Consider the following 20,996-nt stretch of genomic DNA (forward strand, 5'->3'; position numbering starts at 1 on the left):
AACCCTCCCCCCTCAATAGTTAGCATTATCTCTAAGACCTGGTCTCCAGGCTGATAAATGAGCCTTTACTCAGACTACTCTTCAACACAACACACACAAACAGGTGTCCCCAGGTCCCTCTCATCACACTTAATTCCTCCCTCTCCTTGGGCACACTGTCAAACCCTCTCTGATGGTACTTGTGACAATTTGTTGACTGTGGCATTTTCTGCCTTCCCCTCTTCTCTGTTCAATTCTTCAAGGGAAGTGCATTTCCCTTCAAGTGGTCCTCTGAAATACCAGACTGTAAAGACTTAGCAGCACAGCTCTTAAGATACATGAGAAAAAACTGTAAACTTCCATAGCCAAAAGATGGGGGTATTTATATTACTTGAAAAAATGCAAATTCACAATAGTATGATTGTTACTCTCCTTTTCATAAATATACCAAGATTAAGACCTCTAAGGGAGCCCTTGTAATTTCTGCAGTAAGTAATGTTGTGGGCAGAGAAAAACAGATGCAATGAACTCTCAGTACGATTAGTTTCTTAAGGCTAAGACAAGAGTAAAAATAAACTCAACCTTTATCAAGTAATGTGTTTTCAAACAATCTCTTGAAATAAGAAACTATGTTTTCTTGGAATGGATTTCCCCTCGATTACAAAAGTTTCTGTTGACTTGAATTAATGATATCACAGGTCTTCGGGTGAGAAGTGTTAAAGAACATACAATTTTTGCTATTTCTGAACATTCTCCCCTTCTTTTAGTAAGAGAATTCCAATCCAATTCCGAGTGGTAATAGCATACAGTAAAAAGATCCAATTTCTTACCCTCCTTTGTAGCTAGGTATGGCCGTGGGATGAAGTTACAGCCAATGATATAAATAAAAGCATTGTATGGAACTTGTGGAAAATCTCTGTTTCCTCCTGCTGTTGGGAATAAAAATGTTACAGCTGGAGCTTCAGGGGTCCTTTTAGGTCACATGGGTGCAAGTCACAGGCAAGGACAGTGAAGATAAGGATGAAAGGAGCCTGAGTCCAAGGGAACTGTAGAGCCACGACCATGCTAGCCTTGGGTTTCTCACCACTAAGGCTTTTTTATGTCAAAGAAAAATGCAGAGTCTCACTTTATTTAAATGGATGTTATTCTGGCTTTTTCAGCCCAGGCCATGAGAGGTAATTGTCCCTTAACAGAATGCAAATATCGGAGCCTTTTACTTTAGACTAGCTTTATCTCTGGATCTCAAAGATGAATGGAGTATCTACTTTTAATTTTAACCATCGAAACACAGACTATCTGGATCTACCAGAAGTCCACTTTTAATTGGAATTGATTTCAATTCATTGTCCAATACATTTAAAAGTTGCAATTTCCTTTTTTCCAGAAAGGGTATAATTCACAGTAGGAATCATCTGTGCCTGCAATATACTTTCAAGGATAAGAATTTCAACAGCCAAACTACATCACAAAAGATTTAATTTAAGTGAAAAGCAACTTACGAGTTCTTTGATTTCCACATCAAGGCCATTCTGATACTTTCGTGAATTCCTAAGGCTTTTATGGGTGGAATTCCTAAATATGCGGGATGTCCAGCCATTGGGGGCCATTCCTATGGCAGCCTTTTCATTACTTAGTTCCACATCAAGTTCTCCTGACTCCATCTGATTTCCTGATGTCTGAAAGAAGAACAAAATGTTAAGTTGTGCACATGTGTGCGTGTCCCCAAAGGGAGATAACCTCCATGTTTAGAGCCATGGAGTCACGGTGAATATTACATGTGTCATGACTTTAAGATTCTCTAACAGCTTTTCAATCAAGGTTAGCTTGAAAACTGTAAAGAGGTGTTACAACACACAGAAGTTGTGTTCAAGGTTAAAAAGGACAGAAAGGTTAAACTCAATTTGAACAATATAAATATTGGAGTATAAAAGTGTTTCCCAAAAATTAAAAGGCCAAATTTTCATCATCCGGCAGGTATACAGGAGTTCTGTCAACATGCAAGAATGCAGGGGCCAGGTCATGACCACCACCAAAGGGAAAAAGAGTAAATAGAAACGTTACCAAGGGCTCATTTTTAAAGCTACAAAGAAAAGCTGGGTCAGTTCCCATGGGAGGCAATTAAACTGCTTTCCTTGACTAGCTGACTGTAATCATTTTCTTCCTTGTGTCCCGCTCAGACTCACGTCATCACAGGTGACCTCACTTGCAGGCTAAGCCTCACTGCCTGCATGGGATCAATTCTCTCCTTAAAGGGACCAAGCTAAAGGTAACTTAAAGACCTCTAGCTCAATGCATGACGAAGAACATCAAGCCAACCTTGTGGGAATCTGAGTCTGGTTCTCCATTTGCTTTCTCCATGTTCAAGTGCACATCTTAATGGGTTATACAGGGCCTGAGTTATTACAGTATTGTCTGTCTTGTTCTTGCTCCTCATCTTCAGGTCCTGTCCCCAAATCCAATCCTATGACTGTGCCTTACTGCACCTACAGTGGCCTATCTAGAGCTCTGCATATAATCTGATCCTAGCTTTCCAGTTGTGCTTTTGATACCTGACAAAATATCACCGATGTGCCTGGAACCACATTGCAGTGATATGTTCTGCTTGGTGGACTTCCTTACTTGCTTATAACTAGAACTGTTTTATACCATCTCCTAACCCAAACGAACCTAAAGCCTTGGCCTTGTAACTGATCCCTGCATCCTCGCTACCATCCACTCCCACACTGGTACCAGATTCTTTTCTCTAAAGGGCAGTTCTGCTCAAATCACATCCCAGCTCAAAAATCTTCCACAGGTTCACCACATGCTCAGGCCTGGCTCCCCCAAGTTCTAGCTCATGGCCTGGACCACCACTGATGAAGGCATTTTCTTTTCCTCTTTTTGTCATCTCCATGCTACTAAGGGGTCCACCTCAACAGACAGTTCTCCCAATAAGCCCATTATGATTTTAGCCTTCTATGACCAAATGAACAATCCCTCTCTCTCTCCTGTAATATGTTTTTCTGTGTCCTACCTGAAGCCCTCATTTGGTGGGTGCTGAGGTCACTGAGCTCCAAAGTCAAGATGGCTACTTTCTGCCAGGTGATGAGAAGCTTACGTTTAAAACCACTAGCCCTTATTTCTTACACCTGAATGTATTTTAGCTGTTTTAAATATTTAATTATCAAAGCAAAACAATAAATGTTGAAAGAAAATACGATGAATATCCTAAGAACAACTCCAAATCCTGAAGACGTGAAGAGAAAAAAAATGATAATATAACTACATACAGTTTTAAATCTTTTTTATGGTAGCTAAACAAACTACGTAGTGAAACTGAAATAGCAAAGCAGGAAAAATATTTCCAATACATGCAGGAGTATAGTTCCTTTTCATGCAAGGAGTTCTTAGAAGTCAACAAGAATGTCATGAACAACCCAACAGAAAAATGGCCTAAAATAGGAACACTTTAATGTAAGAAAAAACACAAATGGCCACTGAACATGTGAAAAGAGGCTCAATCTCATGAAAATTAAAGAAATCTGGAAATCCTGTTTAGCTCTTTCAGGCTAGCAAAGATGAAAAATATATACTAAATGGCTGTTAGTGATTATCAACAGGGGTTTGGATTATGGGGAGTCTTTCGAGTTTCAAAGACATTCATGTTTGGATTTTTTTTTAAGCTTCAATTTTTAAAAATAAGAGTGCATTACACTTATAATCAGGAAAAAGTTAGTATACATGTAACAGAAACAACTGGGGCACCTGGGTGGCTCAGTCGGTTAAGCATCTGACTTTGGCTCACAGGTCATGATCTAACCAACCTCTGTGGGTTTGAACCCCGGGTCAGGCTCTGTGCTGACAGCTCAGAGCCTGGAGCCTGCTTCAGATTGTGTGTCTCCCTCTCTCTCTGTGCCTCCGCCCTCCACCCCAACTCATGCTCTGTCTCTCTGTCAAAATTAAATAAACATTAAAAAAATTTTTTTTAAATAAAAGAAACAACTAAGAGCCAATAATCCAACTAATGAAAAAGCAGTGACTATTCTACTTAGAAACATAACCAAGACCAGGTTTTATTAACACTAGGTTGGGCTTTGGAAAAAAAAGAAACACGTGGGGCGCCTGGGTGGCTCAGTCGGTTAAGTGTCCGACTTCGGCTCAGGTCATGATCTCACGGTCCGTGAGTTCGAGCCCCGCGTCGGGCTCTCTGCTGACAGCTCAGAACCTGGAGCCTGTTTCAGATTCTGTGTCTCCCTCTCTCTCTGGCCCTCCCCTGTTCATGCTCTGTCTCTCTCTGTCTCAAAAATAAACAAACATTAAAAAAAAAAAATCTAAAATTAAACAAAAAAAAAAGAAACACGTTAGTTTGAGCATTTAGCGAACACTCAGGCCCACTGCGGCTCTTTCCTCTATCTCTGCAACAGCACCAGCAAATAAATGGTTAAGTAAAGCCTACACCAGAAATGAGAAATGCAAGGGTACCAAGACAAGAAGTTCAAAGGGGCTAAGAATCACGGAATGCCAGAGCCAGTGGAAATAGCGGTCATCTTAGTGCACACTCCACTCATTTAACAACCGAGGATGCCAAAACGCAATGACTTGCTGAAACCACTGCCTAGTTGGTGACAGGCCTTGTCTATCACACGACACCGTTCCATCTTTCACTGTACAACTTCTCCCAGGAACAAAAAGTTACGGAATACCTAGAGAAAGGTCAGAGCTGTCCTTACCCCCCTGCGGCCTCCCAGCCTAAGTGCCAGTGGGAATGGAAGGTCATTCTTTTAGGGGCACAGACGCAGGCCAGCCAGGGGAGAAAGTGGCCACCTCTTTTGAGGACCTAAGGTGTCTTCACAGGCAAAACCGCACAGCCTCAGTACCCATTAATACAATGAAAAGTAAAACTGAATTAAAGGAACACTATTCATATTTTTTAAACTAGGGAAATGATAAAGACCCTGTGATGGCTAGGACGTATAAAGAGAGGCAGTTAGTAAAATTTACTCCCGTTCTGCTGGAAAACATTCTCTGGCAAGTTGTGGCAAGAGGTATAATACTTTCTATCATTTCATTTGGTATTTTTACTTTGAGGACTTTTAAATTTCAGCAACTATTACTTATCATGCATCTATTTTGTGTTGAGTGCTTCTTTTTTTTTTTTCTAATTTTTTTTAACGTTTATTTATGTTTGAGACAGAGAGAGACAGAGCATGAATGGGGGAGGGTCAGAGAGAGAAGGAAACACAGAATCCAAAATAGGCTCCAGGCTCTGAGCTGTCAGCACAGAGCCTGATGTGGGGCTCAAACCCACGAACCGCGAGATCGTGACCTGAGTCGAAGTCGGACGCTTAACCGACTGAGCCACCCAGGCGCCCCGAGTGCTTCTTTTTAAATTTTTTTTTTTACATTTATTTATTTTTTGATAGACATAGAGAGACAGATCACAAGTTGGGGAGGGGCAGAGAGAGAAGGAGACACAGAATCTGAAGCAGGCTCCAGTCTCCGAGCTGTCAGCACAGAGCCTGATGCGGGGCTCAAACCCACAAACCGTAAGATCATGACCTGAACCAAAGTGGGATGCTTAACCGACTGAGCCACCCAGGCACCCCCTGAGTGCTTCTTTTTAAAAAACTACAGTTTTATTGAAACAATTCGCATACCATAAGAGCAACTCTTTTGAAGTTGTTGTTTTTGTTGTTGTTGTTTTTTTTAGTATAATCAGTTGCTTATTTCTTAACCTTATAACAAACTTGCATGGTAGATTTAGTACTTTTTACGTGTTTATTTATTTTGAGAAAGAGAGACAGAGAAAAACAAAGAGCATGAGTAAGTGGGGGAGGTGCATAAAGGGAGAGGCGGAGAGAGAGAGAGAGAGAGAGAGAGAGAGAGAGCGCGCGAATCCCAAGCAGGTTCCTTTCCATCAGCACAGAGCTCCATGAAGGGCTTGATTTCTTAAACCATGAGATCATGACCTTTGCCAAAATCAAGAGTCGGATGCTTAACTGACTGAGCCACTCAGGTGCCCCAGAGTTAGTATTTTAAATGTGGAAACTGAGGCTCAGGGAAGTGACTTGTCAAAAGGTAAAGCCAATTTTTGATTTAACATTTTTAGTACCATGTTTCCAAGGGAAGTATAGGTATCCCCTACTTTTTGAACATCAGCATTATGCTACTTCATTTTTATGAAAGATCTACGTTAGTACCTGTTGACACTAGCAAAAAGAAATATGAAGAGAGTTTTTGCTCTTAGGAAGAAAGGTGAAAAGTGAAAACAGCGATCAGCATTTGTTTCGTAGCCGCTGCCAGAGAGGCAGTGCCCCTGGGCATGGACAGTGGCCCCGCCAAGCTCTTTCCCCAGAACTACACTCAGCATTTCAGCAACAAGCCGCCAGAGCTTTTTTTTAAAATTAATTCATTTATTTATTTTAATATGAAATTTATTGTCAAATTGGTTTCCATACAATACCCAGTGTTCATCCCAACAGGTGCCCTCCTCAATACCCATTGCCTACCCCCTCCTCCCTCCCACCTGTCATCAACCCTCAGTTATTTTTATTCTCAGTTTTTAAGAATCTCTTATGGTTTGGCTCCCTCCCTCTCTTTTTATTTTTCCTTCCTCTCCCCCATGGTCTTCTGTTAAGTTTCTCAGGATCCACATAAGAATGAAAACATATGGTATCTGTCTTTCTTTGTATCACTTATTTCACTTAGCATAACACTCTCCAGTTCCATCCACATTGCTACAAAAGGCCAGATTTCATTCTTTCTCATTGCCACAAAGTATTCTATTGTGTATATAAACCACAATTTCTTTATCCATTCATCAGTTGATGGACATTTAGGCTCTTTCCATAATTTGGCTATTGTTGAGAGTGCTGCTATAAACATTGGGGTACAAGTGCCCCTATTCATCAGCACTCCTGTATCCCTTGGGTTAATTCCTAGCAGTGCTATTGCTGGGTCATAGGGTAGATCTATTTTTTTTATTTTTTGAGGAACCTCCACACTGTTTTCCAGAGTGGCTGCACCAGTTTGCATTCCCACCAACAGTGCAAGAGGGTTCCCGTTTCTCCACATCCTCTCCAGCATCTATAGTCTCCTGATTTGTTCATTTTAGCCACTCTGACTGCCATCAGAGCTTTGAACTGTATCTGCGAGCATCTGTGCCGTATCTTGATTTCTTCTGTGCATCTGTTAGCAAGGTATATCCTAAGGTATCAGAAAAGCCTAAGAGAGGTTAATTTGGAGGGTCTGGGAATACTCAAAAATTTTTCTATGTAAATTAATGCTAATAGCTTCTTTGCTTTATGCCATTTTTTAAAAATGTTTATTTATTTTTGAGAGAGAGAGGGAGAGACACACACAGAGTGCAAGCAGGGGAGGGGCAGAGAGAGGGAGACACACAATCCACAGCAGGCTTTAGACTCTGAGCTGTCAGCACAGACCCCAATGCAGGGCCCAAATTCATGAGCCACAAGATCATGACCCAAGTTGAAATCAGATGCTTAACCAACTGAGCCACCTAGGTGCCCCAAGCTTTACGCCATTTTGGCTTATGAAAGGTTTCATAGGAATACTCTACTTTTGGATAGAGGAAGAAACATGTATTTAGAATAGAGAAATACTGGAAATAAACCAAGTATTCAACTTTAGAAAAATGACTAAGCAATTCATTACATATTAATATAATGGACTGCCAAGCACCCATTAAAGTGTTAGGATCCAGATGATCTGTATCTGAAATGTTAATGGAAAAAAAAAAACAACAAAAAGTCCATGACCATACTAATTACAGTTATATTTATAGAAGTATATACATTTGCTTTGATCTAAGAATCATGTTTATAGAAAAATACTTATAGGTTATTTATTTTGCAAAGTGCACAAGTGAACACAATACAAGGTTAATACAAACCAATAATTATCAATATTACCTGTTTTAGGAGCTACAGCGCATGATTTTTTTACAAAGAAGACAAAACTATTCACTTCCTAGAGTCATGAATCTTGCTGTCGGTTTTGTTAGGATCTTCTAGGAAGCGTTTCAAAATCACAAAGGCCCTCCTCCCACCATTAGAGATCCTGGCATTGCCCCCTCACTCCTACCACTTCTCTGACAGTCCCTAATCTTACGGTGGAAAAGACCTGCAAGTTTGAACACATTCCCCAGGCAACTAAGGGTCTCTGTCCTGAAGAATAAATGCAAAATGTTTTTGACATTTTTCTCCTCCCTCACCTTTCTCTCTTCTAGGCAGGATTCTTCCGCTGATTCTGAATTGAAGTCTCAGATGCACATTTTAGGTATCTTCCTGAAGTTTTATATTTCTTAGCACGTCATTAGCTGCCCAATATTTTACTAATATAAAGAATACTATATTGAGAAGCAAAAACATATCCTGGGGAACACATACCTGCATGTTAACAAGCTTGAAGTACACCCCTTCCTTCTTCATCAGCTCCCTGTGGCTTCCTTGCTCCACAATGACACCATCCTCAAAGCCGGCGATGACATCTGCATTTCGGATTGTAGACAGTCGATGGGCTATCACAATGGTGGTCCGGCCTTCTCTGGCCTAAAAGGGAGAAGGACAGATGTGGTGCGGCAGGGTCACACTGTTGATATACTGTCAGTAGCACACACAGTCAAGCATTTGGATGCCTGTGTTTGCGGTGGATGAGAGTCACTTACCCAGTGTGATTTGGGCTCACAGGCATTCTTATCTATGAAAGGTCACAGGGACACTTGAGTTCTGGACCAGAAAGGAGGCCAACCCTTCCAGTATAAGGATGGATAATTCTGCAAGCTCACCGTGCAGGCTTACCCAACCAAAACAAGAAAAGACGTGACCTTTCTCAAGTGATTTTACACTTGCCTGGGGAGCCTATCTTGCCAGTTATATGGTACGCTAGCTCTTTAGCAGCAATATGTTGGAATTATTGTCAAATGCAGCCTTCTCCGGGGTTCTTCTCTAGGGTTTCTTCTGAAGTGCCTGATTTCAATTGTAATTCTGATGGGCTCCATGCAGGCAGTTTAGGTGAAAATATAGTTCCAGATGAGGACAGTTTAAATTATAGTTCAAAGACCATCTGCATCACTATCTCCAGAGTGGGACCCATAACTGCTTTTTAACAAGTGCCCCCATCTAGCCCCAAGCTAAAATCTACAAATCACCCCAGTAGGTAGTTCAGTGAACTCACATGTTGGCTTGGTGGGTTTATCAGTGGGCATTTAAATCCTGGAAAATGCTCATCAAATTACTCATGTTATGTCATTAATAAAGGTTATTCTTTTTGATTCTCTTTAACTCTATTAAGATAACACCTTCTGGGGCGCCTGGGTGGCGCAGTCGGTTAAGCGTCCGACTTCAGCCAGGTCACGATCTCGCGGTTCGTGAGTTCGAGCCCCGCGTCTGGCTCTGGGCTGATGGCTCGGAGCCTGGAGCCTGTTTCCGACTCTGTGTCTCCCTCTCTCTCTGCCCCTCCCCCGTTCATGCTCTGTCTCTCTCTGTCCCAAAAATAAATAAACGTTGGAAAAAAAAATTTTTAAAAAAAGATAACACCTTCTTATGACCACTTCTATTCTGAGGCAATAAAACCACATCATTAGGATGGTTATTGGAGTCCAGTTTAATTCACCTAAGTAGTTAAAAATACAAATTAAAGCGACAGCCTAGATTCATAATAATCAAAAAGTGGGAGTAATCCATGTGTTCATCAGTTGATCGAAGGATAAACGCAATGAAGTACATTCATATAATGGAATATTATTGGGCCATAAAAAGGAAAGATATTCTGATGCATGTTTGAGTATGGATGCACTTTGAAAACATTATGCTAATATCAATTATAGCCAAACTATGGAGACAGCCCAAGTCTCCATTGACTGATGAATGGATAAAGAAGATGTGGTGAATACATATAATGGAATATTACTCAACCATCAAAAGAATAAAATCTTGCCATTTGCAATGACATGCATAGAGCTAAAGTGCATTATGCTAAGTGAAGTAAGTCAATCAGAAAAAGAAAAATACCATTTGATTTTACTCATATGTGGAATTTAGGAAACAAAACCGATGAACATATGGGAAGAGAAAAAAAGAAAAAAGAGAGGGAAGCAAATCATAAGAGGCTTTTAATGATTCAGAACAAACTGAGGTTGATGAAGGGAGGTGGGTAGGGAATGGGACAAATGGGTGATAGGTATTAAGGAGGGCACTTGTTGTGACGAGCACTGGGTATTGTATGTAAGTGAGGAATCACTAAATTCTACTCCTGAAACCAATATTACACTACATGTTAACTAACTAGAATTTAAATAAAAATTAGGGAAAAGAAAGAAAACATTACGCTAAATGAATGAAACCAGTCACAAAAGACTAGGCATTGTATGATTCCATTTATATGAAAAATCAAACTTAGGCAAACCCATAGAGACAGAAAGTAGATTAGTGGTTGCCAAGGGCTGGGGTGAGTATGGAGTGGAGAGTGACTGCTAATGGGTACAAGGTTTCCTATGGGGATGATGAAAATCTTCAGCAATTAGATAATGGTGATGGTTGCAAAATGTAGTGAATATGTTAAAAATCACTGAGTTGTACATTTCAAAAGGGAGAACCTCATCGTATATGAATTATATCTCAATTTAAAAAAAGAGCAGCCATGAAAATTCTGGAAAAGAAGTTAGTGAGAGGGAAATACCTCCACCAAATATTACACCATTAAAAGCTGTAGCAATTAAATTAGTAAAATCCAGGGGACAGTATCACATGAATAGGCAACTTGATCAATAAAACAAAATAGAGGGTCCAGAAATAGACATAAAACATTTAAGAATTAATGTCTGATAAATATGGCATTGTCTATCAGAAGGGGAAAAGTGGAATATACAAAAGAATGGTATTGAGCCATATGTGTAGGCTCCTGGAAAAAAAAAAGGGTCTTTCTCCTTCCGTCCTTACACTAAAATAACCACCTTCAACTGTGTTTAAATAAGTATAAAAGAGTTAAACCATAGGAAAAGACAGAGACTAGAGCATTGCTCTATTGGACATTTAAGACTGTCTGATTTTTAGTAAATAGGCCCCAAAGAGGCATTCAAAAATAGTTACTGATGTGGAAGTTGCACGGCTCAGTCCATGTGTGACAAGGCGCATAGGAAATAACTTGATCAGTCTAATCATATTCATGATACTAAAAATAGTGATGTGTAAATTGCTAACAGTGATTATGTTAACATTATGATAAAATAGGTTGATACTATGTCAACACTAAAAAAAAAAAACAAACCCAGAGGAATTACAAACAGACTTGTGAGTAAATGATTGGTGTGCAAGAGAAACAAAGGATATGTTGGTGAATTTAAAAGTTAGCAACTGTCACCCTTGACCAAAAAATCTTGGCCAGAATAGAGATTTGACACAAAGAGATTTCTTTTCAGAGTTATCAGATGTTCCAATGATGAAAAAACACGGGCAAATAAATATCCAAGATTCAAGGACACCAACTATTAAGAAATTTGGACCTTCTGCTAATTTTGGATGTGGAGGGATGAAAGGCAGGCCCAAACAAAGGGAGTACTGATCCATTAACCTTTCTGGAACTTCTGAGGAAAAAAAAGAGGTGGGGGAGGTATATAAAGTGAAACCTTTGGTGTCATTTGATAAAAATCACATGAAAGCTATTTTTTATTTTTCTCTTGCCCCTCCAGTATGGTAACATTGAATAGGAGAGTCATGTAGGTATAAAATCTTGTGGTTATTGACTTTCTTTAAAAAATCAAAATAATAAATCTACATTTGTATTCTTTAAGATCTTATATTGAAGAACCTGTTGTATGTTTTGATAAACAGTCATTATCTATTGAGTCAAAAGCTGATGTGGTCATTAAATTCTTTTTACGTAGTTATGTATGATTTCAATGAGTTGGATCACAGTAATCAATTCAGTAAATATTTATTTAGGGTCTACTATGTGCAAGGCAGCGATTGTTAAAAAGATATAAACATAGGTGTGCCCAGCTGGCTCAGTTGGTAGAGCATGTGATTCTTGATCTCAGGGTCCTGAGTTCAAGTCTGGGATAGAGCGTACTTTAAAAAAAGATATAAACACGAACCATTCAGTAATTCTGCTTCTTAGAGAATTTATTCTTTCCAGGAAAGAGAAGGCATATAAATAAATAACTAAATAAATAACTACAGTAAGGTGGTGCCACACATGAGGTACTGATAAATGTAGAAACGATCCACAAGAGGAAAATATTCTTACAGGATAGGTAATCAGGAAAGAATAACAATAGATGAAATAGTGCTATATCCTTACGCTCCTCAGAAGAAAGATAATGAACTGCAAAATTCAATTTTTCATTGTTAAAATGTAGTTTATACCTTAGAATGACTGGCCCAACTGACTGACTTGTAACATTGAGGGGAGTGCAGTGACAAAAGATTTCCCTTTTAAAGATACAATTTATTGTCTGCAAAATATATTAGCTTAGTAATTTTGCAAAATATGGAGTCGATTACGTAGATTATAAACTATTCATGGCAACTATGGTACATTAAACATGGCCACAAACACTTTGCAGGCATTCCCATCCAGAGGGGAAGTCTGTTTCTCCATCTCCTCAACTCCAGGCAGGTCTTGTGACTTGTTTTGACCAAATGAATATGAAGGAATTGATACTTGTGCAATTTCCAGAAACTGGACTTCAAAAGGCTTTACAGTTGTGTGTTTGCCACCTTGAAAACATAATAAAAGGAAATCTGTCTAATCTACTGGAAGATAAGAAGCTCATGGGAAGAACTGAGCTGCCTCAGCCAACAGCCATCACCAACTAACTGCCAGGCACAAGGGTGAGGCTATCTTGAATGTTCCAGCCCAGCTGACTCTGAGTTGGAAGTAGCTGCCTGAGGGAGACTAAGCAAACCAAAAGAGGAACCACACCAGCCACCTCACTAAGTTTTGGCTTAAAACAACTGATGCAGAAATACTGTTAGTAACAGGGCGCCTGGGTGGCTCAGTTGATTAAATGTCCGCTTTGGCTCAGGTCATGATCTCGCAGCTTGGTTCGAGCCCCACATCAGGCTCTGTGCTGACCACTCAGAGCCTGGAGTCTGCTTCAGATTCTGTGTCTCCCTTTCTCTCTGTTCCTCCCCCACTCATGCGTGTGTGCGTGCATGCTCTCTCTTTCTCTCTCTCTCAAAAATAAATTTAGGGGTGCCTGGGTGGCTTGGTCGGCTAAGCGTCCGACTACGGCTCAGGTCATGATTTCACGGTCCGTGAGTTCGAGCCCCGCGTCGGGCTCTGTGCTGACAGCTCAGAGCCTGGAGCCTGTTTCCAATTCTGTGTCTCCCTCTCTCTCTGCCCCTCCCCTGTTCATGCTCTGTCTCTGTCTGTCCCAAAAATAAATAAACGTTTAAAAAATTTTTTTCAAAAAAACATTAAAAAAAAAAAGAAATACTGTTAGTAAAGACTAGGAGAAAAGTAAGGGAATTGGTATTGGAGCCTGGAAAGAGGGTTACCTGCATTATGCAACGTTGCAATAATTGCTTAAGAATGTTTCCCGCAATCACTTGGAAGAAAGTTATTTTATCTACTGAACTTGTACATCTAGTTTCCAGAGATCTCTAAATAGAATGTTGAAAGTGCCAACTGGATTCCAATAGCTGTATTTTATAAGGTATGGAAAGAGAAAGGTGAGCTAAAGAAAGAGCTATTTGGTTTGCAAGGTGAATTTAGAGGAAACATAGAAGACCCAGTACCTGCTTGGTTGGAAAGTGTGTCGTTAACCATCTAGGGAAATGAAGCCAAAGATCAAATCAGTGTGTAAGATTTTTTGTTAAAATCTCTGAAAGATTTAAGGTACAGTCTAGTACACACCTGCATCTACATAAAAGGGTTTCTAAGACTCTTAAGTAAGGGTTTTCTCATGGCAGCTTCACACACAGCCCAAAGTAGAGGGAAGTTTATTTTTGAAAAAAAAAATTATAGATGTGGCTTTGGAGGCTTGAGTGAACCATAGCCAGATTCCAAGTAAACTAAGTTTTTAAGAGAACTCATCAGCTTGGACTGAAAGAGACTGAGAAAATTCAAAATATGAAGAGGCCTGTAGGTCCCAAATTTCTACATGCAGAAAGCATACTGAGAAAGCTGATCAGAGGCAGACACAAGCCATTTCTTATTGAAAAGGAAAGACTTCTCAGAGGGAGGATCTAAGAGCTCAGAATGTTCCACTACTGGGGATAGAACTGGGCCTTAATCAAGGACCGCTCCTTTTCCCTGGAGCAGCGGGGTATTTGGCTACATGCACCTGACTGCATTCAGAATTGTATGGACCAGTAACTGCTATGTGCTTCCTGTTCTAATTTTTGAACAAGAGCGACTACCATTATCCTATCCCTGAATCAACAGTACATGTTGGGTGTATCTGTGGAAGAAACTTGTCTCTTTCAGTCACAGATCTCTGGATCAAGATGAGGTTTACATGAAGAACTCATCCATATCTGGACCACATTCAGGTCTTCAGATACTAGACTTTGAACCTGAGCTCATATCTGCATGAAAATTTTGAGGGTATTGGGAAGAGGTGAATTTATTTTGCACATGGGAGAAATATAAATAATTGTGAGAGAGGGTGTGCTGTGGAAGATTTAATATAGTCAAAGATTCTTTACAGCTCACCCATTAAGAAGTGGAATCTATTTCCTCCTTCAGTCTGGGGCTGCCTTGTGAATTGCTGTGACCAACAGAATATGATGCCAATGACACTGTGTAAGTCCGGGAGGCTAAGCCTCTAGATGTCTTCTGGTTTCTGCCTCTGGGTACAGTGTCCTGAAAACGCCATGTAAGGTAGTCAGGCTAGCCTACTGCGTGAGTATTAGTATGAGTATGAGAAGTCACAGGAGATGCCCAGCCAACAGCCACCATGTGAGTAAGACCGTCTTGGACTGTTTTAGCTAAGTCAACCTTTCAGGTAAATGCAATCATATGCTCAGGTGAAAACAGCAGGTCTAGCCAGCCAATCCACACAACTACTGTTTTAGGTATGAATTTGGGATGGTTTGTTATGCAGCAATAGGGCACCAATTCAGCAGTTACCTAAGTTAGTAATAATCATGGTAATGGTAGTCACCGTAATAATAGCATCAGCTAACATAACCAAGTGTTTCCCATGTGCAAGACATGTGCTAATAGCTTTACATGTAGTACTCATTTAATCTTTTCAATCATCCTATGACATTATTTCTCCCCCCTCCCTAATTAAGTCTGCAGTAGATCAGGCTTAGAGATGTTAGTTAATTTGCCCAACCAAGGTCATGCAGCTAGAAAAGGGACAGAGCCAGGACTCCACCCTCAGCCTGTCTAGCACCAAAGCCTGTGCTCTTAACAGCCGCCCCCCCCCCCCAAAGTTGCTAATGGCTTTTCTTGAGGATTTAAAAAAATTATGAGTGATTTATCAGCTATTTTTAAAACCTAAAAGTTTATCAACTGGGGAGTGTGGGTCATAAGCCTAGAGAATACAAACTGCTAAAATTGATGAAGTAACTTGTCCAACTATGAATTAAAACCTGCAAGACTACAATTTTTCTGAAATTATCCATATCACAAAAAAATAACATGTCCAATAATTGTGTTCTTTTAGCACAGAAAGTGCTAATATATTGAATACTTATATCCTAGAAAGTATTGGGACCTGGGGTCTAGGGCTGAATGGGACTTTTTGCCCCATAAATACCTTTCTTATCCTACCTGACTTTTCCTGAAAAAGTCCATGTCAACAGATAAATGCCATTTTAAGTTAATTTTTGGTTTTTTTTTAATTTTTTTTTTACATTTATTTATTTTTGAGAAACAGAGTGAGACAAAGCGTGAATGGGGGAGGAGCAGAGAGAGTAGGAGACACAGAATCTGAAGCAGTCTCCAGGCTCTGAGCAAGCAGTCAGCACAGAGCCTGATGTGGGGCTCAAACCCACGAACAGATAAATGCTATTTTAAGTTAATTTTTGTTTTAATATATGCATTAAAAAAATAATTTCCTGCTTTAAGTCATGCCTGATTAACCAACCAAATACTAGTTTCCTATGTATATATTTCGATTCCTCAATATTGAGACTTAACATACATGAAAGCAATATAATTCAGTGCAAGAATTTGTGAGGAACAATTATAATCTCATTAATCATCATTAGATTAAATTATATGAGATAAGCCAAAAGATTAATCTGATAAACTGGGAAACATTGATTAACACAGTTTATAGCACACACAGTGTTTACTTAGGATTCAGGTAGAAATTTTCCTGAGAAAATAAGATACATACAGCTTGTCTCTAAAGTTGCAAGAGGTAGTTTGGATAGTAGCTGTTCAGTAACTTGCACATTTGATTATTAAACTTTCTCAAGCCAAATATATTTGTGATGTTTATGTTTTTGAAACCCATTTATAAGGTGTCTTCTGACTCTGGTTATAATACTGTGTTGTTAGTACAGATGATATCAGCATTGATCACAGGAGTGTCCCAACATAAGGTTCTTCCTGTGAAGTTTCTGCTTTTAAAAACGGTAGTGAGAGATTTAGAAATACCTGAGCTGGGCACATGAGCTCAGCATCCTTAAAATGCATTGCTTCTTTATGTGCTTAGACAAACACACAAATTGAACTTTATTTCCTTTTGCCTTCCTTTTGCCTTCCTGAATAAAGATAATGTTACTGCCTACAAAACAAGGCAAGTATTTTGAGCTGTTTTTCAGCTGGACCAGCATCTAGGTAACAAGATTTTTCTCTGCACATTTTAACACAACTACTTTCTGATCAAAGCAACAGCCTATGTGCAGGAAGTAAATGAAGCTACGTGGCTCGCTGCATAGACCTGGATTTGGGCTCTGTGCACTTCAGTCAAAGCACACCAGTTAATGGGCCATCTACCTCCCTCTGCAATGTGACTTGACACAAAGGGAAATCAATAAAGCCCCAGGAGAGAGCTTCACTTGCTTTTATGTTTATGTTTTTCAATCTAGACTCACAAAGCACTGGCAAGAATTTCCAATAAAGCTTCAGTTTGCTGGTCCTTCAGGTGTTCAGGGTTGACTGACCTTATCCAGGGCCGTCTGAACCTCTGCTTCACTTTCGGTGTCCAAGGCTGATGTGGCCTCGTCCAGCAGGAGGATCTTGGGGTTGCGAACCAGGGCCCGAGCGATGGCGATTCTCTGTTTCTGTCCACCGCTCAGTTGGGCCCCCCTCTCTCCAACCAGGGTTTCAAATTTCTACAACAGAAAACATGGAGGAGTTCCTGATGTATTTTAAATAGAAAAAGCTATGGAGTCTAAAATTCATCAAGGCAACACGGAGCTTCATTTCGACTATTGTAATGAGTCCTAAATTACAATAGAATCAATGAATACTGAATTCTAAAAAACTACTTACATATACTCTGTATAAAATTTTACAGGATTTATGTACCAGACTGTCCATATACTCCCAAGTGAATAATTTAAGGGATTTTCCTAAACAAAGTTGGACAACCTTGCATCTCAAACATTATTAGCTTAAACTTTGAAGAAAGAACTCAGACACATGAAGTCAAATTCTAATTTCAAGGGCAACTGCATTAACAAAGTCTTTACCTGTGGTAGTTTCATGATAAACTCATAAGCGTTGGCTTCTTTAACAGCTTTCTTTATCTCATCCATGGTGACATTTCCACGGCCATAACGAATATTTTCAGCAATTGTGGTAGAAAATAGCACTGGCTCCTGACTCACCACTCCAATTATTTCCCTGAGATACCTTACATTAAAGGTCCTAATATCCTGCCCATCTATGTTAATCTGAAAGACAGAAATATTTCCATTAAATATTTTAAATCCATCTGACATCCAAAGCATCAAGACTCTTTGTTACAAAAAGTCTTAGCTAACATTTAACTTATTTACCTTATTGTGGTGGTTAAAAATGGTTATAAATGAGAATTAGAAACAAACAGCAATGTGCAAAAATAAAAATAAAAAGTATACTTACTGGGGTGCCTGGGTAGCTCAGTTGGTTGAGTGTCTGACTTTGGCTCAGGTCATGATCTCGCGGTTCCTGAGTTCGAGCCCCGCGTCGGGCTTTGTGCTGACAGCTCAGAGCCTGGAGCCTGCTTTGGATTCTGTCTCCCTCTTTCTCTGCCCCTCCCCTGCTCATGCTCTCTCTCTCTGTCTCTCTCTCTCTCTCTCTCAAAACTAAATAAACATTTAAAAAAGTATATTTGTTATCTTACACATACAGTTTTTTCATGGATGGATTATTCTCCATAAGCAATAATAGGTTACAGATTTTTGGCATACTATTATTTTTTGCTTACCGCTATTTAAATTTGATTAAAATGTCCACTTACTTACTTAGTGTACATATCATTTTGATGGTATTATGATGTTTTACAATATGTAATATACCATAATTTACTGCATTTCCCACCTGCTGGACATTTGGCTTCTTTTAAGGAACACTGAAGAATCACTGGAGAAGTAGAGAGTTACCAGGCTAAAGATTATGATTTATTTTTTTTCTCTGATAACAATTACTTACCTGTGCAATGACTGGTATATGTTGGGTATTTATTATTTGCTGAGTAAAGGTTGCATAAGCAACACTCTAAAAAGAATTTAATAATTTACAGTGCCAGCACTGTATCTGCTTTTTTTTTTCTTTTACAATTTACTACTGCTGAGTTTTATCATTTTGCTTTTTTTTTAATTAATAAGTGCAAGTCGGTACCTTATAATTGCTTTGTTTTATATTTATTTATAAATGAACATATCTTGAAACTTTTTACAAATGCATAATTATATTTATTCTCAAAGATTTTCATGTTCATATCCTACCATAGATCCAAATTTCTCAAATATTAAATATAATAGTTTTATCATATATAAATCATAGTTCTATGTATTGCTTTCTTTTATTGAAGCTTTACTGATTTTTTTACTGAAGAGAAATTTAAGGAAAAATTAAATGAAAACTATACCACTGGACATTTATTATTTGAGTAGTAAGAAAATTGTTAAATCATGATGTAAACAGTGAATATCTCTGAGTTATAAAATTTCTGAAGTTTTTTCCTGTTGACATGTATATTTAAAGTTTATATATTACTCCAATAATTATTTTATTTTATTTTATTTATTTAAAATTTTTAAAATTTTAACTTGGGTCTACATCCAACGTGGGGCATGAACTCATGACACTGAGATCAAAAGTCTCATGCTCCTCAGGCTGAGCCAGCCAGATGCCCCTATTCCAATAATAATTTCAAAGATAAGATATTTTCAAATGTGTATTTTTAATGGTTAGTCTTTTACTAGGTTGTTTTAAAATTTTTTTTAATGTTTTTATTTTTGACAGAGAGAGAGAGAGACAGAGCATGAGCGGGGGAGGGGCAGAGAGACAGGGAGACACAAATTCCAAAGCAGGCTCCAGGCTCTGAGCTGTCAGCACAGAGCCTGACACATGGCTCGAATTCACAGACCACCAGATCATGATTTACTAGGTTGTTTTTAAAAAATAAAGAAAAATATTTACACTTGAGCCAATTCAGAGTTAGCTTTAGCAAATGAGGAAAGGATTACATTCCTCCTTAGTAATATCAGATTTTTCCAAAATGTGTATTTTATTAAATTAATTAAATAAATAATTCATGAACCCTAAAACTCTGTACTCATTTCTGCCATCTCTATTCTATCTCAGCGCCTTTTAATGTGTTTTGTTTTTCTTTGTAACTTGTAATCTTCTGTTTTCGTAATCAGGTAAACTCAATGTCCTCGGGGTGGTACAACTGAGGAAATTTGAATATGTACTGTGGGCTAGTGCTGTACTAAAATTAAATCTATTGATTTTGATAATTGTTTTGTGGTTTTGTAAGAGAATGTCCTTCTTCTTAGAAAATATGTTCTGAAGTATTTAAGGGGCAAGGGACATGATGTCCTTAACTTAGTCTCAAAAGTTCAGAAAAAAATATGCCTGTGGGGTGTGTGTGTGTGTGTGTGTGTGTGTGCAGGCATGCATGTGCATGTATGTTTGTTATATATACATAGGCACATGTGGACAGAGAGAGAAGACAATAAAGTAAATGGGTCAAAATATCATTAGTAAATGTGGGTGAAGACTATGTCTTGCACCTTTTGTTGAAGTTTCAATTTTATTTATTTATTTATTTATTTATTTATTTATTAAGTTTATTTATTTATTTTGAAAGAGAGATAGAGAGAAAGAATGAGAGAGCATGAGTGGGGTAGGGGCAGAGAGAGAGGGAGGGAGAATTCCAAGCAGGCTCCACACTGTCAGCGGGGAGCCCAATGTGGGGACTGAACTCACAAACCACAAGATCATGAGCTGAGCCAAAATCAAGAGTCGGACACTTAACTGCCTGAGCCACCCAGGTGCCCCTGAAGTTTCAATTATAAGAAAGTTTTTAACAGGTAAAAAAGGTACCCTAGGTTATTAATGTCCCCCATGTCCCAGAAGTCATTTTTTTTTAATTTTTTTAACGTTTTATTTATTTTTTGAGACAGGGAGAGACAGAGCATGAACAGGGGAGGGTCAGAGAGAGGGAGACACAGAATCTGAAACAGGCTCCAGGCTCTGAGCTGTCAGCACAGAGCCTGACGCGGAGCTCGAACTCACGGACCGCAAGATCATGACCCGAGCCGAAGTCGGCCGCTTAACCGACTGAGCCACCCAGGCGCCCCCCAGAAGACATTTTTTAAGAGACAATCCCACTTTCCCCTGGAGATATTCCAACATTTAAGAAAACTCAACTATCTTTGATGAATTTAATTACTGTCCTAATTTAATTACTTCTTGTGACATTGATATCAGCTTGTCAAAAAATGCTGGATGAAATATTTTTGACCAAACCCCAAAATTCTTTGAAAACAACAGTCTCAGTGGCCTCCAGTCCAAATGTTTGAATGCATTGTCTAGATGCATTGCAAGTCTATAGCTTTTTTATTAAAATTGATTCACATGCCAACTGTTGCTAAAAAAACAAAACAAAACAAAAC

At 39.0% G+C, this 20,996-nt stretch overlaps 1 protein-coding gene across 1 annotated transcript in view; it reads right to left on the reverse strand.

Moving 5' to 3' along the window:
- ABCB4 (ATP binding cassette subfamily B member 4) overlaps positions 1-20,996 on the reverse strand; it is a 70,817-nt gene that overhangs the window by 24,666 nt on the left and 25,155 nt on the right. Inside the window, exons 12-15 of the mRNA XM_047097194.1 lie at positions 17,580-17,783; positions 17,049-17,219; positions 8,367-8,528; positions 1,479-1,655 (exon numbers count right to left, since the gene is read on the reverse strand). Coding sequence (XP_046953150.1) covers positions 1,479-1,655; positions 8,367-8,528; positions 17,049-17,219; positions 17,580-17,783 — 714 coding nt within the window. The remainder of the gene's footprint in view (positions 1-1,478; positions 1,656-8,366; positions 8,529-17,048; positions 17,220-17,579; positions 17,784-20,996) is intronic.

This window comes from Lynx rufus, unplaced genomic scaffold (assembly GCF_022079265.1).
Source record: "Lynx rufus isolate CCGP_SWC_20201006 ecotype Redwood Valley unplaced genomic scaffold, mLynRuf1.p SCAF_4, whole genome shotgun sequence".
Taxonomy (NCBI): domain Eukaryota; kingdom Metazoa; phylum Chordata; class Mammalia; order Carnivora; family Felidae; genus Lynx; species Lynx rufus.